This window comes from Tachyglossus aculeatus, chromosome 17, assembly GCF_015852505.1.
Source record: "Tachyglossus aculeatus isolate mTacAcu1 chromosome 17, mTacAcu1.pri, whole genome shotgun sequence".
Lineage (NCBI taxonomy): Eukaryota > Metazoa > Chordata > Mammalia > Monotremata > Tachyglossidae > Tachyglossus > Tachyglossus aculeatus.
In genome coordinates this window covers 24758639-24786075 of record NC_052082.1, presented here as the reverse complement: position 1 = coordinate 24786075, position 27437 = coordinate 24758639, and the positions used below count along the sequence as shown (strand labels likewise).

Below are 27437 nucleotides of genomic sequence, written 5' to 3'. Positions count from 1 at the left end.
GGTATTTAATTCCCATTTTACTGATGAGAAAACTGAGGCACAGAGAAGCCGGCAAGTGATGATGATGGCATTTAGTAAGCGCTTACTATGTGCAAAGCACATTGTTCAAGTGGTGGAATTGAGATTAGAACCCAGTCCTGTTTCAAACCTTGAATTTTAATAAGTTAGAAAACCCCCATGTTGTATTGCCTACAAATCTGGGTGTTGGAGGGAGTGGGCGGTGCAAAATTGGGAGGCAGGGCAAGAGTTTTCTACAGAATCCCCAGCCCTTCCTTTCCCTGTTGCCTGACACGGGCACTGTGTCCCATCCGATTTGCTTGTTTCCACCCCACCACAATTATTATCAAATCAGATTAATCAATCAATCAATCGTTTTTATTGAGCGCTTACTGTGTGCAGAGCACTGTACTAAGCGCTTGGGAAGTACAAGTTGGCAACATATAGAGACGGTCCCTACCCAACAGTGGGCTCACAGTCTAGAAGGGGGAGACAGAGAACAAAACAAAACATATTAACAAAATAAAATAGACAAAATAAAATAGACAAAATAAAATAAATAGGCAAAATAAAATAGACAAAATAAAATAAATAGACAAAATAAAATAAATAGACAAAATAAATGTGTTTATTGAACACTTCCTTCCCCTTCCTTCCTCTCCCCCTCGTTTCCCTCTCCATCCCCCCATCTTACCTCCTTCCCTTCCCCACAGCACCTGTATATATGTATATATGTATATATGTTTGTACATATTTATTACTCTATTTATTTATTTATTTATTTATTTATTTATTTATTTATCTTGTACATATCTATTCTATTTATTTTATTCTGTTGGTATGTTTGGTTTTGTTCTCTGTCTCCCCCTTTTAGACTGTGAGCCCACTGTTGGGTAGGGACTGTCTCTACATGTTGCCAACTTGTACTTCCCAAGCTCTTAGTACAGTGCTCTGCACACAGTAAGCGCTCAATAAATACGATTGATGATGATGATGATGATGAACACTTACTGAGTGCTAGCACTTGGGGGAGTAATCATAATGATAACGGTGGTATTTGAGAGGTTAGTCAGGGAAGGATTTTTGGAGGAGATATGATTTTAGTACACTTGGAACGTCAGATAATTAAGGGAAAGGGAGTTTCATTACCGGTGTGGGTAATGAGCCAGAGGCAGTGGCAAGAAAGACCGGACTGAGGTTCAGTAAATAGCTTGGTGTTACAAGCGATAAGGATGTGTCCACAATTAGCTACCACATCTAATGACTTGATAGCGCTGGCCCATTCACTCCTGACAGATGCTTTAATGACTCGCTAATGGCATCTCAGAACTTGCGGTTTCCCCAGCTGGGAAGGGCGGAGTCGCAAAGTACTCATGGAAGCTGCATAGGCCCTCGGGTCGGCAGATTCACTTCTGCAGCCCCTGTATATATGTATATATGTTTGTACATATTTATTACTCTATTTATTTATTTTACTTGTACATATCTATTCTATTTATTTTATTTTGTTATTATGTTTGGTTTTGTTCTCTGTCTCCCCCTTTTAGACTGTGAGCCCACTGTTGGGTAGGGACTGTCTCTATATGTTGCCAATTTGTACTTCCCAAGCGCCTAGTACAGTGCTCTGCACATAGTAAGCGCTCAATAAATACGATTGATGATGATGATGATGATGATTTTGTTAGTATGTTTGGTTTTGTTCTCTGTCTCCGCCTTTTAGACTGTGAGCCCACTGTTGGGTAGGGACTGTCTCTATATGTTGCCAAATTTGGGGGTTGGAGGGAGTGGGCGGCGCAGAATTGGGAGGCAGGGCAAGAGTTTTCTACAGAATCCCCAGCCCTTCCTTTCCCTGTTGCCTGACACGAGGACTGTTGCCAACTTGTACTTCCCAAGCGCTTAGTACATTGCTCTGCACACAGTAAGCGCTCAATAAATACGATTGATTGACTGATTGATTGACTTGGCTTTTTCTTAGGCCCTAGCCCCATGGCATCCTGTCCCAGCCCCACCGCGTATCCCAATTCCACCTCACTGGCCCCCACCTGCTCACTTCCATCCAACCCCTTCCTACCCCTCGCATCGTCCACACCCAACACAGGATCCCGCCATAACAATAATATCTTCTAAAAATCAGTTAAACTGACATAACTAATAGGGTTTGACCACTCTCCAAAGAGATGTTAAGGATGATGTTCTTTTATGTTTAACAGATATTTTAACTTTATTATGAGTCATTCAGGTTTTTCTGGAATAGGAATTTGATCTATTCCTATTTTCTCTCCCCCTTCTTGTATTTCTTTCCCTTTTTTTTTTGTTCCAAATAATTCCACAGGTCAGTCCAACCCCAGGGTGCATTCGTGCACTAATGAAGATGCTCTACTGCCCATATTGCCGAGGACTTCCCACTGTGAAACCTTGTAGCAACTACTGCCTCAATGTAATGAAGGGCTGCTTGGCAAATCAAGCTGATCTGGACACCGAATGGAATCTGTTCATAGGTAAGAAGCATTTAAACGGGCCATGGACCAAATTGTTGAGAACGGCAAATACTATTCAGTACTAGAAGGAGAGGTTTTGGAAGGATGGTGCCTCAGTTTCTAAGCTTGAAGGAGGAAAGATTTTTGGTAAAGGTACTTCTAGGTTTTAGTACCTTACTCTTACTCTTCGTTCCCAGAAAAATTCTTATTAACTGGTTTAAAGGTACCATGTGATGGGGAATTGACCAAGTAGCAAAGAACATTAACATATTGTGGTTGCCGGAGTGAGTTCATGTGGTTAACTGAGATACTGCATTAGGAAAGATGCTGTTTCTTCAAATCATCAGCACAATGTTCTTGTTCAAATTAGTATCTCCTTCTAGATACCCCAATCATCATAACTGTTACCATAAGTTAAAATACCAAAACAATGATTTTAAAAAGTTGATGTCTTTATCCTAAAGCTACAAGGTCAAATGTTTTATGTTTAGATGAAAAGTTTATATATTTCATATCATTTCGGTATTTTTATGAAAAATGTGATAACCTGACCTTCACCCCCTAGAAGAGAAAACTTTAAGCAACTCTGAAATCTTTTCCCAAGTATTGAAAACAGGAAATTTCAAGGGAAGGAATGAGAATCTCAACTTCTTCTTGACTCGTATAAATCGTTCAGTGGGTTATACTGCCAAAAAATATTTCCAAAATAGCAATCCAGGGATTAAAAGGACACATTTTATGGGCAGACAACATTTAGCAAAATGCACAATGCCTGATATTGGCAAATGTTTTCCTTCCCCTGCCACATGTCTTTCAATAAAAGTCTTTTCAACTGCAATTACCTAGGGATGAGTGCAACATTGTGCAAATTATAGTGGCATATTTCAGCCACTAATGTGCTTCATCATTTATGCAAACCTCTAAGCCAGATTCCTAAAACCAGAAAATCGTGTGAAGCATCTTAAGTACGTCACAGTGCTTAATGGACGTATACCAAGGAGAAAGTTCCAAACGTTCAAGGAGAGAGTTCCAGGCTGTGGAGGAGGGGGTGGGGGAACAAAAATAATAATAAAAAAAATTAAGTGGATTTTCAGAAAAATGTTGTGTTTGTAGCAGATGAGAGAACTTGGAAACATTTTATTTGGTGGTTCCTGTGAGCTGTGATAATCTCTGGGTAAACATATTGCCTAATGAAAGGTGATAGAAATTTCATTGAACGGTTCCCAAGAAATGACCTTTATTTCTTGGACTCAGTGGGCGACTCTTCCTCAGAACAGCCTAACCCAGTCCCAAACAGATGAACTCACATCTTCATCTTTTAGAAATAGTTGCATTCAACAGGATGTTTCCAACGCAGGAAGCAGAAATATCCTGGGAGTTGTTTTTTGGAAGGCAGGTGAATTTTTTATGCTCCTCATCTGTTGGAGGATAAAAATGGCACTAAGGTGTCTAAAATTATTCGTATTTCTGAAGAAATGAGCATATATGAAGTTACAGCTGCACTGAGGTACAAGAGATGGAGCAAGGAAATTCTGGTGGCTGCTTTAACATATGCAAAAAATGAATATGAACTCTTGATGTGAATGACTGTGCCAATGTGCCCTTAGCTAATTTTTTGGGATACAGATGAGAAATTTGAGTAATGAGACAAGTTTATCTTCATATAAAGCAGACGTTTTGGCATTAGATTTTTTTGTCATCTTTCTAGATAATTTCCACCTGAATAATAACCAAGAATTACATCCCCCAGCCTGAAGGAACGTCGGTGCTTAAAAATACAAATGAATATCGAAACATCATGTTTTATTGAGTTTCAAAGAGTGAAAGTTAAATGCTTCAAGTCACTTAGCAACTCAGTAGTAGATCAGAAGTGTTTACTTTGGTGTTAGATGTGTACTGACTAGTGTCGACCTCTCCAGTTTAAGAGCCCTCAGAAGAAAAAGAGAAAATGCATCTTTGTCTTGAGGTCAGGCGAAAACCTCCTTGATGAAGATGGCCTTTCTTGATGTCTGGTAAATAAGTTGGAATGACATAATGCCCATACTCTCAGTTTTTCCAACTGTCCCTTGACTGAAAGTTTCCTACATTCATTTGAGCTTAGACAAAATATTTAGATAATCTTTACTTGCAGTGATTTGAAACTGTAGTGAATTTTCCAGCAACAGAAATGTACAAAGCTAAGGAGTAACTGGTTCTTTGATTCCCATGTGGCTTTTACCAGTCACCTTACTCTTACTATTGCATGAGTAGTATTACTATCGCTAAAATTCCTCCTTTCCTCTCTATCCAAACTGCTACCACATTAATCCAAGGACATATCCTATTTCACCTTGTTTACTCATCGGGTTCCTTGCTGACCTCCCTGCCATCTGTCTCTCTCCACTCCAGTCTATACTTCACTCTGCTCCCCAGATAAATGTTCTATAAAAATGTTCTGTCCATCTTTCCCCACTCCTCAAAAACCTCCAGTGGTTGCCCATCCACATTCACATCAAACAGAAACTCCTTACCATTGGCTTTAAAGCACTCAGTCACCTTGTCCCCTCCTACTGCACCTCGGTGATATCCTGCTACAATGCCACTCACACACTTTGCTCCTCTAATGCTTACCTACTAATTGTACCTCACTTTCATTCTACTTGCCATTGACCTGTTGTCCATGTCCTGCCTGGAATGCCCTCCCTTTTCATATCTGTCAAACTCTCTGCCAAGACGCCTTCCCTTTCTTTTTCTTCCACTCCCTTCTTTGCTCCCCCAACTTGCTCTTTTTATTCCCCAACCCCCTCCAGCCCAACAGTCCTTATATACATATTAGTAATTTGTTTATATTAATGCCTGTCTCCCCCTACAAGCTCGGTGTGGGCAGGGAATGTGTCTGTTGTATTATTATATTGAACTCTCCCAAGCACTTGGTACAGTGCCCTGCCCACAGTAAGTGCTCAAATCCTTGTTTAATTGCCAGAACATCCCAAGAGCAAAATTAGCTAGTGGTAGAACATGATTTACACCTCTTAATTCCTGCTGTCTAAGCAGGATTCATCCAAATTACAAGAGACCAGAAAACTTGAAATATTGTATTTTCATAAAAAAGTATATATGTGCCAGAGATGCACTCTCGAAGATGCTTAGTCATGAATGCAGTCTCACCATCAGCAGTATCACCTTTGAAGTTCAGGATAACTATACTACTACTGTTACTACTATGATTTAACCTACTTTTCACATTTTTCTCCTCTCCATCTTCCTTCTTTCCAGATTATCTCAATTATCTTGGTATCAATTTTTAATTTTTCAGTCTTCTTTTCGTATAGAAAAATGACTTGAGACAGTTCTCTGAGTTCCATCAGAACTTGTAATCATTCAGTTTCTTTCAGCATAAAATGTCAGTGCTTATATTAGTCAAATGTGACCGCCCTCTTAAATGTAAATAAGGCTAACAGCACCTTGAAGCTTACCTTGAAATCAATCAGTTCATCAATCAATAAATCACTGATACTCTGAGCACTTATAATGTTCTTGGAAGAGTACAATGCTGTGTTCCCTGTGTATGTACTATAGGATCTGGTTATTTCTTTGAAGGTTTTAAATGAAAGAAAATTCAGTGATAAGTTACAGTTTTAGATGACCAATAATTTAAAGTAATCCCACCTACATCCATGAAGCTCTGTGAGTTTGTCTACATGATTAGAAATTATATCTAAATTATATCTGATGCATTTTCAGCTACAGTTTTACAGGGGATAGTTTCCAGGCCTAAGAGGTGAAATCTGAAAGACAAAGCCAGCAAGGCATTTTCTCATTTTTTTGCCAAATCATTGCATATTAAGAGGAAAAGAAGAGCAACTCTCACCTTTCGAAGAACACACCCTCTTTTTGAGAGCAACTGGGACCTTTACAAAGCGTGACATTTCTCACCTTTTTTGAGGATTTAAAATATAGCAAGTGGCCTTATTAGAAGCCATCAGGTATTTTCTAATAACTTTTGAAATTCCCTCCATAGTAAATTCAAAAAAAGTTTCTCACTCAAAACTAGTAGCTGCTCTAAACCCTGCTGAGATATGAAAGATTGGGGAAAAAAAAAGTTGCATATTACTGGCCTATACTCTGGTTCCAAATCACCTCAGCACATAAAATATGTAAAGTCATGCTGAATTGCTGAAGTAGCCCAGGATCGTCAAGCCCCACCTAGCATTGTCTAATCATTCTAGGAAAATTAATTCCCTTATCTTCCTCTCTACTATTCTGTTATCAATCAATGATATTTGTTGAGTGCTTTCTGTTGCAGTGCTCTGTGCTTGGGAGAGTACAACAAAACAGATTTGGTAGACATGTTCCCTGCCCATGAGGAGCTTATGGTCTAGAGGAAGAGACAAGCATTAAAATAAATGGTGTATATATATGTAAGTGCTGCGGAGGTGAGAGTGAATATCAAGTGCTTAATAGATCTGACAGGATTTGGAGACAGATTGTATATGTTGATCGAAAGAGATGAGTCAAGGATAATGCCAGTTATGGGCTTGTGAGACAGAGAAGATGGAGGTGTTCCCAAGCTTCCCTGTTCTAAGCAGTTTCTCTTTCTCTCCTGATCCCTAACTCCTTTCTTGTCTCCCATCTCCTCCGTTTCCAAAAAAAAAAAGGCCAAGTAGTGTCTTAATCAAGATGTGGTAATAGCAGGTTCTAGGAGCTCCTGTTTATCTTTAGCCAGAGCCAGCACCATTACCATGGAGACTGGTGGGGGGAGTAATCTGTAGCTGAGGAAAATTTTAGGATCCTAGTTGAGACAGAGAACCCAGTGACGTGGGGAAGGATCTTGTGCCATTTTTACTTATCCATAAGGTCTCATCGTCACATTTGGATAGATTCTGAATGAAGCCTATTAAATTGGATGTAAGCCTACAGGAAAATATACACATACAGAATTTCAGTATGTCACCATATTTTTGAGGAACGTATCCAGTGGGGTTTGCCTGTATCAGAAAGTACAGGAAGAAATATTGTTGTGCATTAATAGTCTTTGACAAAGATCCTTAAAATTTTTGTTTATTCAAGATCAAAATACCAACTATATTCTTCCTTGTTTACATGTAAAAGAAATTCCTTAAAAATAGATCCAATAAAAGGAAAGAACTGTCCAGGATTATTTAGTAACTAGCCGAGAACAATCTGTGGGCGGAGTCAGTCTTTTAAAGCATATGCTCGATTATTTTAATACCCCAACACCCAAATAACAAGGATTGGTCTATTTTACATATACCATGTTGCAGGTTACCCCTAGTTTATAAACACAAAAGTAAAGGCTGCAATTATAATTGTATGGTGTAATACGTTTTGCATCCCCTTTTCAAACTAATAATTGAACAGCAATCCCCGAACACCCTATAGTTTGCAAGTTTTTATAGACTGTGAAAACAAAAAAGTTGATTCAAGTTTTCTATTTGATTTCACTTTAAATTACACATTTTATTTTATTACAAGACTATTTCAGTTTTCATAATGTGCCCAGAGAGGTGAGGTTCAACTTGAGGTGTTTTTTGAGAAAACACCTCAAAGCCCCTAAATATACCAGGAAGAAGCAGCAGATACACTGTAGAATCATCCAAATTTATGGATCTCTTGCTGATAAATCAAGTTTCTTCACAGTGAAGCCAAGCAAAAGTGACTATTTCTCCCCCCACCCAACTCCTTTTAACCCTCCCCAGATATTCATAGATACTAAAGAATAGGATTTGGCAATAATAATACTTGTATTTAATTGCTTACTATTTGCCAGGATACCCACAATCAATGAATCAGTGGTATGTTTACTGAGCTTTTACTGTGTGCAGAGCATGGTATTAAGTGCTTGGGAAAGTACAGTACAATAAAGACATTAGACATTATCCCTGCCCACAAGGACCTTACATTTTTACAGGTAGGGAAAATAGTGGAATATAAGGATATACACATAAGTGCTGTGGGGCTGGGGTGAGTATCAAAGTGTTGGTAGGGCACACAACCAAATGCACAAGGGACATAGAAGGGTAGAGTGGGTATGGAAAATGACAGCTCAGTTAGGGAAGGCCACTTGGAGGAGATACATCTCAATAAATGCCCATCCCAAGACTCCATTAAACATCTAAATAAGCCAAACTATTTACTACTATTTTAAATAATCAAGTGCATATAAAAAGTATATTAGTGGGTGAGTTATTTGGAATTGACTCTATAGAGCTGCGCATCCATTTATGACCCACTTAATCTAGAAAGCTTTCTGGACATTCCTGTGGAAATTTCTCCCGTAGAAAGTAATTTAGGCATTTGGGCTGCTGTCAGGACATTGACACTAATTAGTATATAGCAGGTTCAATGCACAAGCGATACCTACGTGGCCCAAGGGAATGAAATCCACTTCCAGAATTACCCATTTTACAGTCCTTGCAGTCATTTCAGTTTGGAAGAAGACTTTACATTTTTTACATTTTTCTTTATGCCCAGAGCTTGGCTAATTCTGGACAACTCAGTGGAGTTTCTATTGTTTTAAATTATAAATTCAGTCACGAATATTGTATTGTCATTTTTCAGTTTTTCTTTGTACACAATACTGGTTAATGAATCAGACATTGCGATAAATCATGAACAGCCTCCAAGTGGAAATGCAAAGCAAATATTAGAATTCTGATTAGACTCTCAAGTTTATTTCTAAAAGTTTGGCCACACTACTGTAAATGACTGCTGATTGTAAACTGGGTTTCATGGAAGGCAAAAACAGCTAAAGCTTCATGTCGTTATCATTTATTTATTTACAGTTCTAGCTGTAAATATTCTGGTGTCTAGACTCACAGCCCCCACAAGTTTGAATCTAAACTCCTGGGAAAGGAACATATCACTTTATTGTTCTGTCCTTTCCAAGCATTTAGTACAATGCACGGTATCAAGTGAGTACTCAATAAATCTACAACTGTTTTGACTACTATTTCTACAGAACAAAAGCTTGTGCAACCTGAATTTGGAATATTATTTTCTGAGATGGAAAGTATAACACAAATTTAGATGATGCTTCAGCAACACAACAGAAATGTTGCAGACAGCAGTGGCATTCGTTCATATTTTCATATAGCAGGAGAAAATATTCCATAATAAAACTCAGACACATTGCTCTCAAACTGAAGAACAAACACCCGAAGCATTATTTGTGAGTCTACAGTGTCAGGGAAAAAGCTTGTTTCTGTTCTCATGTATAACTAAAACACCAAGAAAGAGAAAGAAAAACATTCTGATTCCTATCTCCTGAAATCTATTCATTTCTTGTTGACACTTACATGTCCTGTTCTCTCTGGAATGTATTCCCATAGCAAGTGCTACCTCAAATTCCATTGAAAAGTTAATAGTTGGCTGGTTCCCAGCAGTATTATAACAGAGTTTGTTGTCAAGTTACTCACTTTAGAGAGCAATTTATTATAACTGATCATGCTTTATTTTTTAAAAATCATGTAAATTACTCAGTACTAGACAGCATAGTTTTTCGGTAAATCCGAATACTGACATTTTCATCACTTGCTATTATTTTATTCTTATATTAATGGGGTAAAAATAGCTCATGTGAGGAAAGAATAAAAACATTTCTCTGAATGAGAGGTCTGGAGGTAAATGAAATATCTTACAGTCAGTTAAGGGTCATAATGGGGAGGATACATGCTAGAGAAGCAGTGTGGCTGAGAAGCAGTGTGGCTCAGTGGACAGAGCATGGGCGTGGGGGTCAGGGGTCATGGGTTCTAATCCCGGCCGCACCATTTGTCTGCTGTGTGACTTTGGGCAAGTCACTTCACTTCTCTGGGCCTCAATTACCTCATCTGTAAAATGGGGATTAAGACTGTGAGCCCCACGTGGGACAACCTGATTATCTTGTATCTCCCCCAGCGCTTAGAATGGTGCTTGGCACATAGTAAGCGCTTAACAAATATTATCATCATTATTATTATTATTAGTTACTCTTCCTAGGCTTAAATTATACAGGAAGAGATTTGAACTAGAATTGTGGAAGAACCACCTCAGGGTGGTAAAACAGTGCTTCAGCACACTAAGGGCTAGGGAGTCCTCTTCCCTGGAGGCCTGTAAGCCAAGGACGATAACTGTCTGTCCTAGACTGTTTAATCATTTAGGTGCCTGAGCCTGGTCTAAAGGATCTCTCAAGATCCCTTCTAGTTCTCATATTGGTCAGGTATTCCTTCAGGCCAGCCATTGGTTGATACCAAGTTCCCTCTTGCTGGCAAAATCGAAGCTCCAGTGGAGGTTTTCTGTGGTTCTGATTTAAATGTCAAAGCTGCATAAGTGTTGACTTATTATATCTCAAGCTGTAGGTAATCATGTGTCAGCCTAACTGTACTATTTCTCTTTTTCCATTCCATTTCTTTCCCCTATACCCTTCCTTGCCCACAGAACTCTCCTGAAGTATACAGCCTTTGAAAGGGTTGTAGATAGAGGGAGGATTCCTGGAACAAGTTTTCTGCTGGCTCTTCTGTAAGCATGGAGATGCCCTTATCTCTAGGTGAATATAGCTCAAGCACAAAATTCCGTGTCTGCCAGCTAAAATTTTCTTTCCCACTCTGACATAGGCCCAGGCTACTGGAGAGAATGTGGGAATGTGGAGGGAGAGCAGGAAGGTTTCCCCGACCTATAAATCAAGAGGGTATATCTCCAGTGGTTTCCTGAACACAAGGATGTGAGTCAAGCAGATTATAGTATAAAGTACTAAAATGAAGGGAAGGCAATTCAGCCCTGAAGAAAATGAGATTTAAATAGGCATAGAGATATTTTAATACCAGACCAGTGCTTATTCTGAAACAAGCCTACATCCTTGAAAATGGTGGCACTGAGCAAGCTTCAGTTACAAGATACTGAAGATTAATCTTTCACAGAATGAAAATTCACTTTTGAAAAGTCTCCTCAGCAGTCCAGATAGGACAGGGATAGGACTGCAGTCGGGGGAGGGAGCCTTCCAAGGAACAGGGCCACAAAGGATTCCTTTTCTCCATTTCTCAGATGTCACTACCATCAAAAATGCCATCAGATTCCCTTGAGCAGCATTCTGGCCAAAAGTAGGATTTTTCTGGGAGCTTTGGGATATCATTCATTCATTCATTCAATCATATGCATTGAGTGCTTACTGTGTGCAGAGCACTGTACTAAGCGCTTAGGAAGTACAAGTTGGCAACATATAGAGACGGTCCCTACCCAACAACGGGCTCACAGTCTAGAAGGGGGAGACAGACAACAAAACAAAACATATTAACAAAATAAAGGTGAAACCTCCTAGAATTTGGATTGTCCCACCTAATATGGCACACTCAGTCATATTGCTTTAGTTTAATCTGTCATGTAACCATAACCAGTATTTCTAAAATGACTGAATTCACCTTTTGTAGGGAAGTAGAAGCAGGGGAACGTTTCTATCATTGAAAATACTGTAAGTCCCGTGGATTTTTCTTGTCAGCTTTGAAATCAAAAGGTGTATTATTTATTACCCTAATTCTGCCTGATTCAAGCGTTATTAAGTTCTACACCTTGCTGACTGACCTAAGCTCTCTGTGGAATTCTTATTTCCAGAAATGCAATAAATGAAATTACTATTTGTCATATATGGTCCTAAATCTTGTTCATTTAGATGATGTGGCTGTTGGAAAGAGAAGTGATTTGGGAATTTATTGAGATGAATGAGCTGTTCAGGATTCAAAACATTTACGGTGATGTGGTTAGAGTTCCAAATGCAAGGTTTTTTGTCATAAGATGCAATGACACTGCACATTCCCGTTTTTATCTCCATAAAACAGGTGATTTTTAAAAAATAAAGTTGATTTTCTGTCACTGAAAGTCATACCTCCAAGTTTAAGCAGCCTATAATAATAGGACTGTCATTAGAAAAGCCTTTTACTTTCATCTTACCTTCCCCTCTGAAGTTCTGTAAAACTAAATCGAGGGATTGTCCAGCTAGCCCCATCTTGCATCAGCTGAATAGGGGTGTCACTTCTTCGCTTGGTCTTTACATACCAAAAGCATCCCAAAAAAGAAAAACAAATGTGTTTTTTGATGGGGCAGTCTGCAGAGCTCAAGTCCACATGTTTCTGTTTATCCATTTTGAGGCCCTTGCTGTAGCTTTCTTTGGGCACTTTGTCGCTACTGATGGTAACGGGCAGCCTTCTTCTGCCACAGCACAGAGTATGATCATGTGGCAGTACTTCTGCTCCAGCCTGCCCTTTGGAGTTGGGCTGCTCTGTAGCCGCAATCAATCCTGGAGGTGTGTATGGGGTGTGTAATGGTTCCCATGCTGAAAGTAAAACAAATTTCTAACCAGAATACCATTGGAGATGGGGCTTTTGGGGGCCATGGAGAGGCTGATGGCAAGTGAGAGGGCTTGCTGGGTTGGAGAGAGGCTAGCCAGCCACTGAAGAACCCTATCCAAGCCGTTGGGGTGAGGAGTAAAATGACAGCGGCAGGGACTGCAGCTGCTGATGACCAAAGGATGGTGAAGGGAAGGGATGGAGGTGGGGTTAGGTGGCAGAGCCAGTTTCTGGACCAGCCTCACAGGACTAGGCCCAACCCCTGCCCCTGCGTAAACTTGTTGTGGCCAGGGAATGTGCCTGTTTCTTGTTGCATTGTACTTTCCCAAGTGCTTTATACAGTTCTTTGCACACAGTAAATGCCCAATAAATACGACTGAATGACATTTCTGTCCCAGAACAACTGTTCAGGGGCGTTTTCTTAGTCTGGATCCAAGTTCTGCTCTCTTCCAGCTAACTTCCAGCATGGGGTGGGACTTGAATACCCCAAATTATGCCCCTTCTCCCTGCCCCAGTCAACCAGCTTAAAGGAATTTGGATTTATGAGTAGGAAGTCTCTGCCCACTCCCCATACAAGACTCCCCAGAAGAAAAAATAATCATTGTCTTGTGGCCTCAGGGTCCTCACTTTATCACAGAATATTCACATGTCAGCTTTGTAATGAGGATCATGCAAAGGACATGTCATTTTTAATGGCACTCTTCAGTGAAGAGCTTCTGCCTGATGGGATTCAAATGAGAAAAGGATGGTGCAGTGGGACCATGGCTGGAATGGGCTGTTACAGCGGGATCCCTTGTATAGAGCATAGTAAAGTAGCAAAGTAGGTAAAGAGGGCTTGATATTGGAGCATCACCACTTCATGCAATCAGTCAATCAAGGTATTTGAGTGCTTACTATGTGCAGAGCACTGTACTAAGTGCTTGAGAGAGTACAGTACATTAGGGTAGGTAAACATGATCCTTGCCCAGAAGGAGCTTACAGTCTAGGAGGAGACAAACACTAAAATAAATTATAGATGGGGAAATGGGAGAGTAAAAGAATACGTACATGAATGCAGTAGAGATGGGGAATATCAAGCACTTAAGCATTCAGATCCAAATGCATAGGTCATGCAGAAGGGAAGTCAAATAGGATGAAGGAATGAGGATGAAGGAATTTCTTGGAGACAGTGTGGTTTTAGGTGGGGTTTGAAGGTGGGGAGAGTGGTGGCAGGTCAGATATGAAGGGAAAGTTCCAGGCCAGAGGAAGGGTATGGATAAAGAGTCAGAGCCTAGACGCAGAAGATCGAGCTATGATGAGTTAGTTGGCAGTTGAGGAGCAAAGTGTGTGGCCTGGATTATAGTTGGATATGAGTGAGGTAAGGTCAGATGGGGAGAGCTAATTGTTCAGCCACATACGAAGCTGAGCAATGCTTGACATGTCCATAGTTTGTTTCTGGAAAGAGAGAATGACAGTTGTCCTTCATATCGAAAGAAGATTCCATTAATGGTGAAATTCACGTATAGGAAAGGCCAATGTGGGACCCATGGTACCACCCTAATTGTCTAGCGCACAGTCCATGACAAAGGCCTGAGAGTCAGAAGACCTGAGTTCTAATCCCGGCTCTGTCTCCTGTTTGCCGTGTGACTCTTGGCAAGTCACTTTACTTTTCTGTGCTTTAGTTTCCTAATCTGTAAAATGGGAATGAATACAGGTCCTCTCTCCTACGAAGACTATGAGCTCCATGTATAACAAGGACTTTGGCCGATCAGATTATAGTTTATCTACCGCATCTCTTAGTACCATGTTTGGCACGAAGTGCTTAGCAAATACCACAGTCATTATTACAGTGCAGTAAGGACAAAAAGAAAACTATTTTGTCAGCAATTAAGAGCATTCATGATCACCGCTAATTAACAAGGTAATATTTATCTGGGAATGTGTGTTATCATTAGGTCATTTATTAAGCGCTAATGCATATTCTATGCTCTGTGCTGAACACAGGTGGATTCACAATAAACAGATCAGGTAGGCTTATAATCTTAGGGAAAGAGGAGGAGGTGTGTGTCTGTGTTGAATCAGGGCTGCACACATTGGACATAATTCTTGAATTTTTATAATCTTACTCTCCCTTAACCCTGATTCTCACCACACACACACATACCATGTGGAAAAAGGACCTTTGGAGTCATTGCCAAAAAGATAGGAAGGCATAAACAAGGTATGACATAATCTTGATTTTGAACCCTTTGCTCTCTACAAAGTACATAAAAGGATTAATCATCATCTTTACATGCAACATAGTGCCAGTTAATTCAAAATGTTTAGGCATTTTGAATTCTGTTTAGCACAAGCAGTACTGTATTTTCCAAATGAAAAATATGATTCCTTTATAAAGAGGATCCTATGTACAGCAGTGTTAAATTGAATATAATCTATTATCAAGAATTTAGGTTTGTACTATTTCTAGGAAAAAGTAAAACCCCAACTTTACACCTATCATTGGCTTTAGTCCACCCAAACTGTATGTGTTCCTGCTAGCTCTGTATGTTCCTCTGAATCTGATGGGTGGGATGTATTACCAGTCCCAAAATCCTGAGGAATAAATAGGAGAATTTTATATAAGTGCTGAGGAATTCTCATCTTAATCCAGTGGGATGATACACTAGCTTCCACTGCCTTTTTGAATAGCTCAGGGAATTATAAGTTTGTTGATGACATTGAAATACTGGAATAAATGAATTGCAGCAGTTCATAACATCAAGATCATTTTTTCCAAAAGATCTGAGACTAATTTGGGCTTCTTAACAAGATAAAGTTTAATATAGGGCACCAGACAGACAGAAATAGAAATGGGTACAAATTGGAATTGGTGGATGAGCAATGAATAATACATATAGCTGCTTCTGACATGAAATCAAGGTCTTATGCTGAAGGAAAGAGCTAAAATCACTGTACTCTGAAATGCAGCTGGGAAGAAGGAAAGTAACCCCAAATATTCCTGTCAGAGAACATTCAAAGACTTCTTGTGATATAAATACAAGTTGGCAGAAGAAGTCATGTTTGACTACTTGAATTGTCTTACGTGTTTTCTTCACCTTGTCAACTTTCAACACTTTTTCTCTTGGTGGAAGCTTAAAACTTCAAGGGTTCAATCTGTGAGTAAACAAAAATACCTCACTATTGGCTATAAAGTTCTCCATCACCTTGCCCCCTCCTACCTCATCTCCCTTATCTCCTTCTGCATCCCAGGCTACGCACTCCACTCCTCTGGTGCCGCTAACCTTCTTAATGTGGTTAGAAGTGTCTGTCTGCGACAGTGACAGTAGTGTCTCCTGTCTTGCCGCCAACCCCTGGCCCATGTCCTACCACTGGCCTGGAACGTCCTCCCACCTCAAATCTGCCAGACAATTACTCTCCCCTTCAAAGCCCTATTGAAGGCACACCTCCTCCGAAAGGCCTTCCCAGACTAAGCCCCGCTTTTCCTCAGCTCCCACTCCCTTCCGCATCACCCTGACTCTTTCCCTTTGCACTTCCCCTCTCTCCGCCCCACAGCACTTATGTATACATATCTATAATTCCATTTATTTATATTGATGCCTGTTTACTTGTATTGATGTCTGTCTACCCTCCTGTAGACTGTGAGCCCATCATGGGCAGGGATTGTCTCTCTTTATTGCTGTATTGTACTTTCCAAGTGTGTAGTACAGTGCTCTGTACAAAGTTAGTGCTCAATAAATATTAAATGTGATTGCATGAATGAACACATCTACCTACTGATGCTGCTGTTGTGGCTCTGGGATCTGTAAGAGGTTCCAGGACACTATTCACAGGTTTCATGGATCTGCCCTGACAAGACCATGAATATATTAAACCTTTGAGTCATGTCACCTAGCCTTCTCTAGACTGTAAGCTTTGATGTGCAGGGAACATGTCAACCAACTCTGTAACATTGTACTCGCCCAAGCGCTGAGTTCAGTGCTCCACAAACCGAAAGCACTCAATAGTTCCCCCTCTAGACTGTAAACTCGTTGTGAGCAGGGAATGGGTTTGTTTATTGTTATAGCGTACTCCCCTAAGTGCTTAGTACAGTGATCTGCACACAGTAAGCACTCAATACATTTAATGCCCATTTAACAGATAGGCAAACAGAGGTATAGAGAGAGTAAGTGACTTGCCCAAGGTCACAAAGCAGACCAGTGACAGAGCTTTTCAGTCAGTCAGTTAAACCATATTTATTGAGCACTTACTATGTGCAGAACACTGTACTAAGCACTGGGGAGAGTACATTATAACAGACATTCCCTGCCCACAGCAAGTTCAAGAAATAAAGCAAAAATAATGCCCAGTACATGCCCTGGATAGCATCTCCAGTATCCTGAGGCAGCTGGAGCATTATTCCTGGGACCAAGGATGAGGACTGCTCATATCCATTAAGCAGGCAGCAGTGAAGGGAGCGATCCATTGGCACTGCCTGATGCTGAATCATGTTTTTTCAACCCTCCCATTGTCAGAGAAAATGAAAGAACAAAGTAATTTAACTTCTCATTCAGATCTACAGAAGAATGTTTCCAAGTTAGTTAAAAGTTCTAGTTAAATTTATATTCTTTAATTTTAGTTTTCATTTGAATCTCTGGCTTCCATGCCTTCTACAGCTTCTGACAGTTTAATTTAGTAATTACATTTCTTATTCTAGTTAAGCTGCAAATGCTTCTTGCATAATTTTCTTTGCATTTTAATTGGCTTAAGCATTCATATTCTTCAATATAAAGGTTCTAGTTATGCTTATGAACAGGCTGGAGTGGGGAAATATCCCTCGCAACCAGGGCTGAGTTAGAGGACCTGGCTTTCTAATCCCAGGCGTGGTCACTTGCCAGCTGTGTGACCTTAGCAAATCAGAGAAGTAGCATCATCATCATCAATCGTATTTATTGAGCGCTTACTGTGTGCAGAGCACTGTACTAAGTGCTTGGGAAGTACAAGTTGGCAACATATAGAGACAGTCCCTACCCAACAGTGGGCTCACAGTCTAAAAGGGCCGATAGCATGGCCTACTGGATAGAGCCCAGGCCCGGGAGTCCGAAGGACCTGGATTCTAATTCTGACTATGCCATACGTCTGCTGGATAACCTTGGGAGAGTCATTTCACTTCTCTGAGCCTCAGTTCCCTCATTTTTAAAATGAAAATTTAAGACTGTGAGCCCCATTACTAGAAAAATACTAGAAACAAATACTAGAAAATACTAGATAAAATCACTTACCCTTTCTGTGCCTCTCTTTCCTCATGTAAAATGGGTATTCAATACCTGTTCTCCCTCCTGCTTGGGCTCTGAGACCCATGTGAGACAAAGTCTGCATCCAACAGCACTTAGTACAGTGCTCTGCACACAGTAAGTGCTCAATAAATACGATTGAATGAATGAATCCAATCTGATTATGTTGTATCTACCACAGTGTTTAGTATAGTGCTTGGAACATAGTAAGTGCTTAGAAATTATTATTATTTTTGTGGTTTTATTATTATATTCCAGCATTGAACATTTAGCCTGTCTCCTCCTTAAATCCTAGGTCTTTAGGGGATGAGCGCAGACTCTGTAGATTTTGGTTTCTGATACCAGGCTGAGATTCAAAGGAGTCTTTTTACCCAAGGCACAGGATTAGAAATTATTGTCCAAGGATTCCCCTCCTGCCTCCCTTGAACTCTTTAAGAACTCTAAGCATTAAGGAAATGTCTTGACACCCAGAAAATAAACAATTGCTCTCATAAACATCAATCTTTTGAAGTATCCATTTTAAGAGAAAATAGAAGTTTGTCAGGTGCAGAAGGTAAAGAATGTGAATAAAATAATGTGAATTGTTAAAGAAAACATTAAGCCACACAGCTATTGGCATGTAGTAAACGTGTACTAGGTACCTAGGCTATTCAATCATAACAAATTCCTTTATTTAGTGAACCTCTTCAATAAAACAAGAGTAGGTAAACACCTGTGGTATTTAGATGATTTTAGAATTGCTGATGGGTCATTATATTAAAAATTCTAGCTTTAACCCAAGCCTAAAACATTGCAAATATTGAACTGATTTGTGTGAATGTTATAACAGAGGATGGTTCTTTGCTTTTTTTGGTTATTCCATTTTACATATGATTTGCAGTGCACTACAAATTTGGTTAATTTTTAACATCTTATGTTCAAAGCCTCTGCTGTCTTAGAGTTTTAGTAGGTCTTGAAATTAATTTTTGCTTTCCTGAAGACATTGTTCTTTCATTTGTTTCTGTAACAATTAGGATAGAGAGATTTTAGAGTCCTTGCCACTTCATCTCGGGAGATTTGTATGTCATGAATATCTCTCAAAAGGGATCAAAGTAAAGAGCAGGTCAGAGGAAATGACTGCTTAGAATTCTGCTGATGGCTAATAGTGTATTTTCATTCATTTCACTACAGAAAAAGCATTCTTTGAAATAATTTAAACCTTTAAGGAATTTTATGGCATTTAACAACTTTTACAGCCTACGTGAATGTATGATATTATGAGCTGAGTTATCCTGATGTGGGTGTTCTTGAAATTTATGTACACTCCCTCCAGTATTTCAAATCTCAGGTGCTGTGTAATGTATCTATAGATTAATATAAATGGAATGGAATTAAAATAGAAACTAAATGGGTCAAAAATTAAGTAGTCATTCTAGGTAATTCAAGTCTAATGTCCATTCTGGAAAGCTAATGAAACTGGATGATGAAAATTCTCTGCCAATAACAATTATATTTAAAATTGGATCAGGAAGCAGGAGGGTAGCAGATAGGGTAAATGCCCCCTCTAGCTTTATGTTTTTCTTTATTGTAATAATAATAATTGTGGTATTTAAGTGCTTATTTGTGCGAATTGCTGTACTAAGTTTCTGGGGTAGAGTCAAGTTACTGGTATAGTCCCCATCCCATATTGGGCTCACAGTCTAAATAGGAGGAAGAGTAGATATTTAATGCCTTTTACAGATGAAACTGAAGCACCAAGGAGAGTGACTTGTCCAAGGTCATTCAGCGGTTACCTGGCAGCAGGATTAAAACCCAGGTCCTCTGATTCTCAGGCCTGTGATCTTCCCACTATGTCTTGCTGCTTTTTCTTTTGACATAAATATCTCTCCACCGACTTACAGCGTAGGAGAAAGGAGGGGGCTTCCCTTAGTCATGCATCCTGGCTAACAGAGTGTGAAATTCCACACATGCTGCAGGGCACACAGACTTCCCAGATCTTCGATTCATTTAATGCTTTTCCCAGTTTTCACTCTCAGCAACTGTTACTTCTACTACCAATCCCCTTTTGATTGTACATTGAATGTGAGAGTCTTATATTCTGGACCCAGGCGGCAGGAGGACAGTAAAATGGGAAAGCCATTTCTTTATTTATCAGTTCTTCCCGTGGCCCGGTCCAGAAAAGCAATACCTGGTTCCTTGCTCCCTAGCCTGTGTGGGGCAGAGGGGCAGAGTGGGTTTTTTTTCTTTCCCACCTACTCCTTCACTATTTACAAATGTCACTGGGGTATCATACTTCCTCAGACTGAGTACTACATGACAGTGAGAATTCATGACAGTGAGAAGCAGCGTGGCTCAGTAGAAAGAGTGCAGGCTTGGGAGTCAGAGGTCATGGGTTAGAATCCCGGCTCAGCCACTTGTCAGCTGTGTGACCTTGGGCAAGCCACTTAACTTCTCTGTGCCTCAGTTACCTCATCTCTAAAGTGGGGATTAAGACTGTGAGCCCCACGTGGGACAACTTGATCCTCCCCAGCGCTTAGAACAGTGTTTTGCACGAAGTAAGCGCTGAACAAATACCATCATTATTAACTCATCACCCAGAATGTGTGGCACCACTTGTAGCCCAAGGATTGGCCAAGTGAGACATCATTATCTCGGTCTTGGGTGAGATCAGATTGTTTAATGACAGATGGCTAATGGAGAAGGGGAGTCTGAGAGAGGTCTCTCTTCATTGAAGCGTGAGCCGATGGGGTGGAAAGGAAAGGTGGAGTCAGGCTTTCCAAAACAACCCAACTTGTACTTCCCAAGTGCTTAGCCCAGTGCTTTGCACACAGTAAGTGCTCAATAAATGCTATTGAATGAATAAATAATAGTAACGGTAGTTATAATAATAACTGTGTTATTAAGCTCTATACTAAGCGGTAGGTTAGATACTGGATAATCATGTCTCATCTTGGGCTCACAAGTCTAAGAAAGCAGAGAGAATGGGTATTTAATCTCTATTTTGCAGATTAGAGAACTGAAGCACAGAGAAGTTAAGTGGCTTGCCTAAGGTCACATAGCAGGTATATGGCGAGTCAGGATTAGAATCCAGGTCCTCTGACTCTTGGGACCGTGGTCTTTCAAGTAGGTTACATTGATTCTTTGGATATATGTGTGGACGTGTGTATTCACAGGACACCTCTGCAGCAGCATGTCAGAGCATACAAACACACTTATCTACACATAAAATCAGAATTAATTTCATATATAGTATATTCATTCATTCATTCAATCAATCGTATTTATTGAGTGCTTACTGTGTGCCGAACACTGTACTAAGTGCTTGGGAAGTACAAGTTGGCAACATATAGAGACGGTCCCTACCCAACGGCAGGCTCACAGTCTAGAAGGGGGAGACAGCGAACAAAACAAACATATTAACAAAATAAAATAAATAGAATAAATATGTACTAACCATCAATGAAGTGACCTAAGTTTTAGTAGGAAAAAGAAATACAGTTTCTATGGCCTCAAGTTTTCTGGACCTAGCACCCTTTAAAAAAAAAAACTGTTCTTTTTACACTGCTTTCTGCTTCTTTTTCTGAGAATGCAATCCAGTGAGGAAGAACTGAAAAAAAGTGATTCTAGATCCTATTATCTGAGGGATGTGAAAGTCTACATTTTTAATTAATTTTATGATTTTCTCTATTCAGTGTCCCTCAAGGCCTTACAAATATACAATTTGCTACTCTACCTTTTTATTTTATTCTTTTTATGTTTTCATGACATTGGTTAAGCATTTACTATGTGGCAGGCACTGTAATAAGCACTGGGATAGATACAAGATATTCAGATGGGACGCAGTGCATGTCCCCCATGGGGCTCACAGTCTTAATCCTCATTTTAAAGTTGAGGCAGCTGAGGCACAAAGAAGTTAAGTGACATCTGAAGAGAAGGAAAAGTTTGTAAAAACTGCTTACAGCCACTTCCTAGTTTCAAGGATATAACAACAGTTGTGGTAATTGTTAAGCACTTACTAAGAGCCAAGCACTGAAGTAGATACCAACTAATCATATTGGATATAGTCTCTGAGCTCACGACTTAAACTAAAGACAGAGTAGACAGGGAATGTTTTTACTGACTCTGTTGTTCTCCCCCAAATGCCCAGTTCAATGCTTGTCACAAAGTAAGCTCTCAATAAATTCGATTAATTGACTGATTGATTTATCATCAATTTAAAACGTAATAAATCAGGATGGCTTGGAGAAGATCAGATGGCATAGGGGATAGATCACAGGCCTGGGAATCAGAAGGCAATGGGTTCTAATCCCTGTTCTGCCATTTGCTGTGTGACCTTGGGCAAGTCACTTCACTTCTGTGTGCCTCAGTTACCTCGTCTGTTAAATGGGGATTCATTCGTTCATTCAGTCATATTTATTGAGCGCTTACTGTGTGCAGAACACTGTACTAAGCACTTGGGAAGTACAAGTCAGCAACATATAGAGACGGTCCCTACCCAACTAACTTCGGGCTCACAGTCTAGAAGGGGGAGACAGACAACAAAATAAAACATGTAGACAGGTAGGAAATCAAAGTACCAAAGTAGGAAATCCTCACAAACTGGGAAAATATACTGCACTGGGTAAAGGACCACTATAGTGAAGCCCCCATTGTGACTGTGAGCCCCATAAGTGTCCAACTTAATTTGCTTGTATTCACACATGTACTGTGTACCTGGCACATAGTAAGTGCTTAAGAAATATCATCATCATCAGTCAATTCATTAATAGTGTTTATTTAACACTTGGAGCAGTATGGAGGCACATAAAGGCCAAATACAGGGACCATGTGTAATTACCACCTGTGTATTATTTCGCAGCACTTAGTACAGTGCTCTCTGCATGCAGTAAGTGCTTAATGAATACTATTACTTCTAGACTGTGAGCCCACTGTTGGGTACGGACCGTCTCTATATGTTGCCAACTTGTACTTCCCAAGCACTTAGTACAGTGCTCTGCACACAGTAAGCGTTCAATAAATACGATTGAATGAATGAATGAATGAATATTACTACTACTAAGTGACTTGCCTTGGGTAACCCAATAGACCAGTGACAGAAATGGGACCAGGACTCAAGGCTCCTAAATCCCAGTATGGATTTCTTTTGACTAGACCGCACTTCCCCTAGGAAAGATTAAAAGAAGGGATAGTGGATCAGTGGTGGCAGCAGGTAGGATAAGTGGAATGTGCCTAGCATCTTAGCTTCGATCAAGTGAGATGTCACTTCCAGTTTTTCTGTCACTGTCATCCACTGTTCTCAAATATTCTGAAAAATAATAATAATAGTAATGATGGCATTTAGTAAGCACTTACTGTGTGCAAAGCACTGTTCTAAGCACTGGGGAGGTTACAAGGTGATCAGGTTGTCCCACGTGGGGCCCACAGTCTTAATCTCCATTTTACAGATGAGGTAACTGAGGCACAGAGAAGTAAAGTGACTTGCCCAAAGTCACATAGCTGACAAGTGTCAGAGCCGGGATTTGAACCCATGACCTCTGACTCCAAAGCCCACACTCTTTCCACTGAGCCACGCTGCTTCTCTGAATCTGAGTCTTGGTTTAACATGGCAGGAAATCAGCCATGTAACAGATTATAAATATGCTCACAAATTCTATTAAAATTCTTGTTAGCTGTTTCCTGCTTAGCCTATTGAAGTTGGAGGCAATGAACTGTTATCTGATTAGAGAGGTAGGAAGAAGGGCACTGAGTTATTTTAACTGCCTCTTAAATGAACTATAAGAACACCAGGGGTCAGCTCCTTCCCTCCCTCCCTCCCTCCCTCCAATTTGGGCCTGTTGAATACAGCTCAGATCAAAGATTTAGCTATTTATATTGCCAGTTCCTTTGTCCACAAAGAAGCTTTGCCTTTGTCTTAACTCTCTTTAGTTGGGAGAGCCAACTGCTCTTAAAATGAGAGTTGACCACTGCCATAAAGGTCACTGAACATGAAAAAAGCATGGGATCAAACTCAAATTTAGACGTTAATAGCTATTAGATCTTCAAACTTGGTTAGCTGAAGTAAATCCAGCGTCATATTAATTTCAGCTAGGAATTGGTAGATATTAAATTCTTCAACACTGAAGAGTAGCAACTCATTAACCACAATGGTCTTTCACCACCATCCCCACTATCTTAGCTACTGTTCCCTGGAGTCTACCATGCCAAATGGCAAAGGGGAGAATTTATTGCATTGTCCAAAGTCAAGATTAAAAAAATACACATATAAAAACTTCATTACAACATTTTTAAATTCAGATAAAAAGTTAGAAAATGCAAATCAATGCTAGTTAGCCTCATTTAAATAATCAAGGCTATTATTCTGGCTGTGACCCACGGAAGGGACATCAGGTAATAGCTTGCCTGAATATATATATGCATGTAATATATGTATGTATAATATATAAATATATAATGTGTGTGTATACATGCCCACGTCTCCCCCATCCTAAAAAAACCCTCTCTTGACCCCACCTCTCCTTCTAGTTATCGCCCTATCTCCCTTCTACCATTCCTTTCTAAACTCCTTGAACGAGTTGTCTACACCCTCTGCCTCGAATTCCTCAACACCAACTCTCTCCTTGACCTCCTCCAATCTGGCTTGATCTCCTCCATCCCCTACATTCCACCAAAACTGCCTTCTCAAATATCACCAGTGACCTCCTGCTTGCCAAATCCAACAGCTCCTACTCTATCCTAATCCTCCTCGACCTCTCAGCTGCCTTTGACACTCTGGACCACCCCTTTCTCCTCAACACACTATCCAACCTTGGCTTCACAGACTCCGTCTTCTCCTGGTTCTCCTCTTATCTCTCCGGCCATTCATTCTCAGTCTCCTTTGTGGGCTCCTCCTCCCCCTCCCATCCCCTTACTGTAGGGGTTCCTCAAGGGTCAGTTCTCGGTCCCCTTCTGTTCTCTATCTACACTCACTCCCTTGGCGAACTCATTCGCTCCCACGGCTTCAACTATCATCTCTGTGCTGATGACACCCAAATCTACATCTCTGCCCCTGCTCTCTGTCCCTCCCTTCAGGCTCGTGTCTCCTCCTGCCTTCAAGACATCTCCATCTGGATGTCTGCCCGCCATCTAAAACTCAGTATGTCCAAGACTGAACTCCTTATCTCCCTTCCCAAACCTTACCCTCTCCCTGACTTTCCCATCACTGTTGACGGCACTATCATCCTTCCCATCTCACAAGCCCGCAACCTTGGTGTCATCCTCGACTCCGCTCTCTCGTTCACCCCTCACATCCAATCCATCACCAAAACCTGCCGGTCTCACCTCAGCAACATCGCCAAGATCCGCACTTTCCTCTCCATCCAAACCGCTACCCTGCTGGTTCAATCTCTCATCCTATCCCGACTGGATTACTGCATCAGCCTCCTCTCTGATCTCCCATCCTCCTGTCTCTCCCCACTTCAATCTATACTTCACTCTGCTGCCCGGATCATCTTTGTGCAGAAACGCCCTGGGCATGTTACTCCCCTCCCCAAAAATCTCCAGTGGCTACCAGTCAACCTACGCATCAGGCAAAAACTCCTCACTGTCGGCTTCAAGGCTCTCCATCACCTCGCCCCCTCCTACCTCACCTCCCTTCTTTCCTTCTCCAGCCCAGCCCGCACTCTCTGCTCCTCTGCCACTAACCTCCTCACTGTGCCTCATTCTCGCCTGTCCTGCCGTCGACCCACGTGGGCCCACGTCCTCCCCCTGGTCTGGAATGCCCTCCCTCAGCACATCGGCCAAGTTATCTCTCTTCCTCCCTTCAAAGCCTACTGAGAGCTCACCTCCTCCAGGAGACCTTCCCAGACTGAGCCCCCTCCTTCCTCTCCCCCTCCCCATCCCCCCTGCCCAACCTCCTTCCCCTCCCTACAGCACCTTTATATATGTTTGTACAGATTTATTACTCTATTTATTTTACTTGTACATATTTACTATTCTATTTATTATATTTTGTTAATATATTTTGTTTTGTTGTCTGTCTCCCCCTTCTAGACTGTGAGCCCATTGTTGAGTAGGGACCGTCTCTATATGTTGCCTACTTGTACTTCCCAAGCGCTTAGTACAGTGCTCTGCACACAGTAAGCACACAATAAATATGATTGAATGAATGAATGAATGTGCACATACTTTTATTTTGCAGCAGGGTAGGGACCATCTCTATATGTTGCCGATTTGTACTTCCCAAGTGCTTAATATAGTGTCCATTTACATCTTTGCCTGTTTCTGCTTTGTATATCTTAGTTCTATCCTCTCTCCTCTCCAGCTCTGCCTGTGCCTCTTCTTCAGATCTATCTCTTTCTCTGTTTCTCTATCTCCTTTCCAGATCTGTTCTGCTGTTTTGATTTATTTCTCTTTCCTCTCAAGTTCCATTTCCTTCTTTCCCTCTCCTCTGCTTCCTTTAGGTGTCTGTCACTTTCCATGTTTTATCCCTCTTTCTTTCCTCTCTGTTCTCTTTTCCTTCTCCTGTCCTTTCTGCTTGTGACCTGAGAATGTCTAAAGTTTCTACTGGTTCTCAACAAATGCTTTAGCTATAGTTCAATCTTGGGAAATAAGCCTGAGCATATGAAGAGGACTGAAATTGCAGCAATTATGGGAAAGTAATTTACTGGGTGCACAAATTGAACAGATTTCAAATAGACTGGATAAACCATGAAAACAAGCTGGATATTGAAAATAAATATTTTGGGAGCCAGTAAATTGCTTGTTAAACACATATATGAAATGTAAATGTTTTACTAACATCTCTGTAATTTGGTTTTTGCCATGAGCCTGTTTTTTTTCCGTGATAAAAATCAAAAGAATGTGGAAATGTAAGGTATTATGCAGTTGTTAGATTTCCTTTTATCCAGCTGGCATATTATATAATATTTAACAGGAAAACTTTGCTTTAATTGAAGCAGAGAGAAGATTTTATGGGGAAAGATGACTTAAACTTAAGTAACAGAGGTTAGAATTTCTTTGTTGGCAGGAACTGTGTCTTTTAATTTCATTAAGCTCTCCCAAGTCCCTACATCAGGGCTATGCACAGTGAGTGCTCAACAAATACTCCTCAAGGAATGAATAAATGAAATTTAAGGTGTCATTAGGTCTTCCAGGGGAGGTGTCCCAAAGGCAGAAAAAAAAAACAGAGGACTGAGGAGCAGGTGAGAGGTCCGGGCATGATTGGGAGTCTAGGTTCTAGGAAGGTAATTGAAACCATGTGAGCTGATGAGAGAGTAAAGTAAGAAGAACTAAGAGAAAGCAAAGAGAGATTGGAGCTATGGTCTGAGAATCTTTAGTTTATAGAAATATAGAAGAAGGGAACCAGCAAAAATAACAAAAAAGTAATTGTAGATATTAATAATAACTCAGGTACTTCAGTGTTCACTATGTGCCATATACTT

The 27437-nt window shown here is 40.5% G+C and overlaps 1 protein-coding gene across 1 annotated transcript in view; it reads left to right on the top strand.

The window, feature by feature from the left end:
- The window catches only part of GPC6 (glypican 6), a 772215-nt gene that overhangs the window by 458171 nt on the left and 286607 nt on the right, over positions 1 to 27437 (top strand). The window contains exon 4 of the mRNA XM_038759586.1: positions 2330 to 2495. Coding sequence (XP_038615514.1) covers positions 2330 to 2495 — 166 coding nt within the window. The remainder of the gene's footprint in view (positions 1 to 2329; positions 2496 to 27437) is intronic.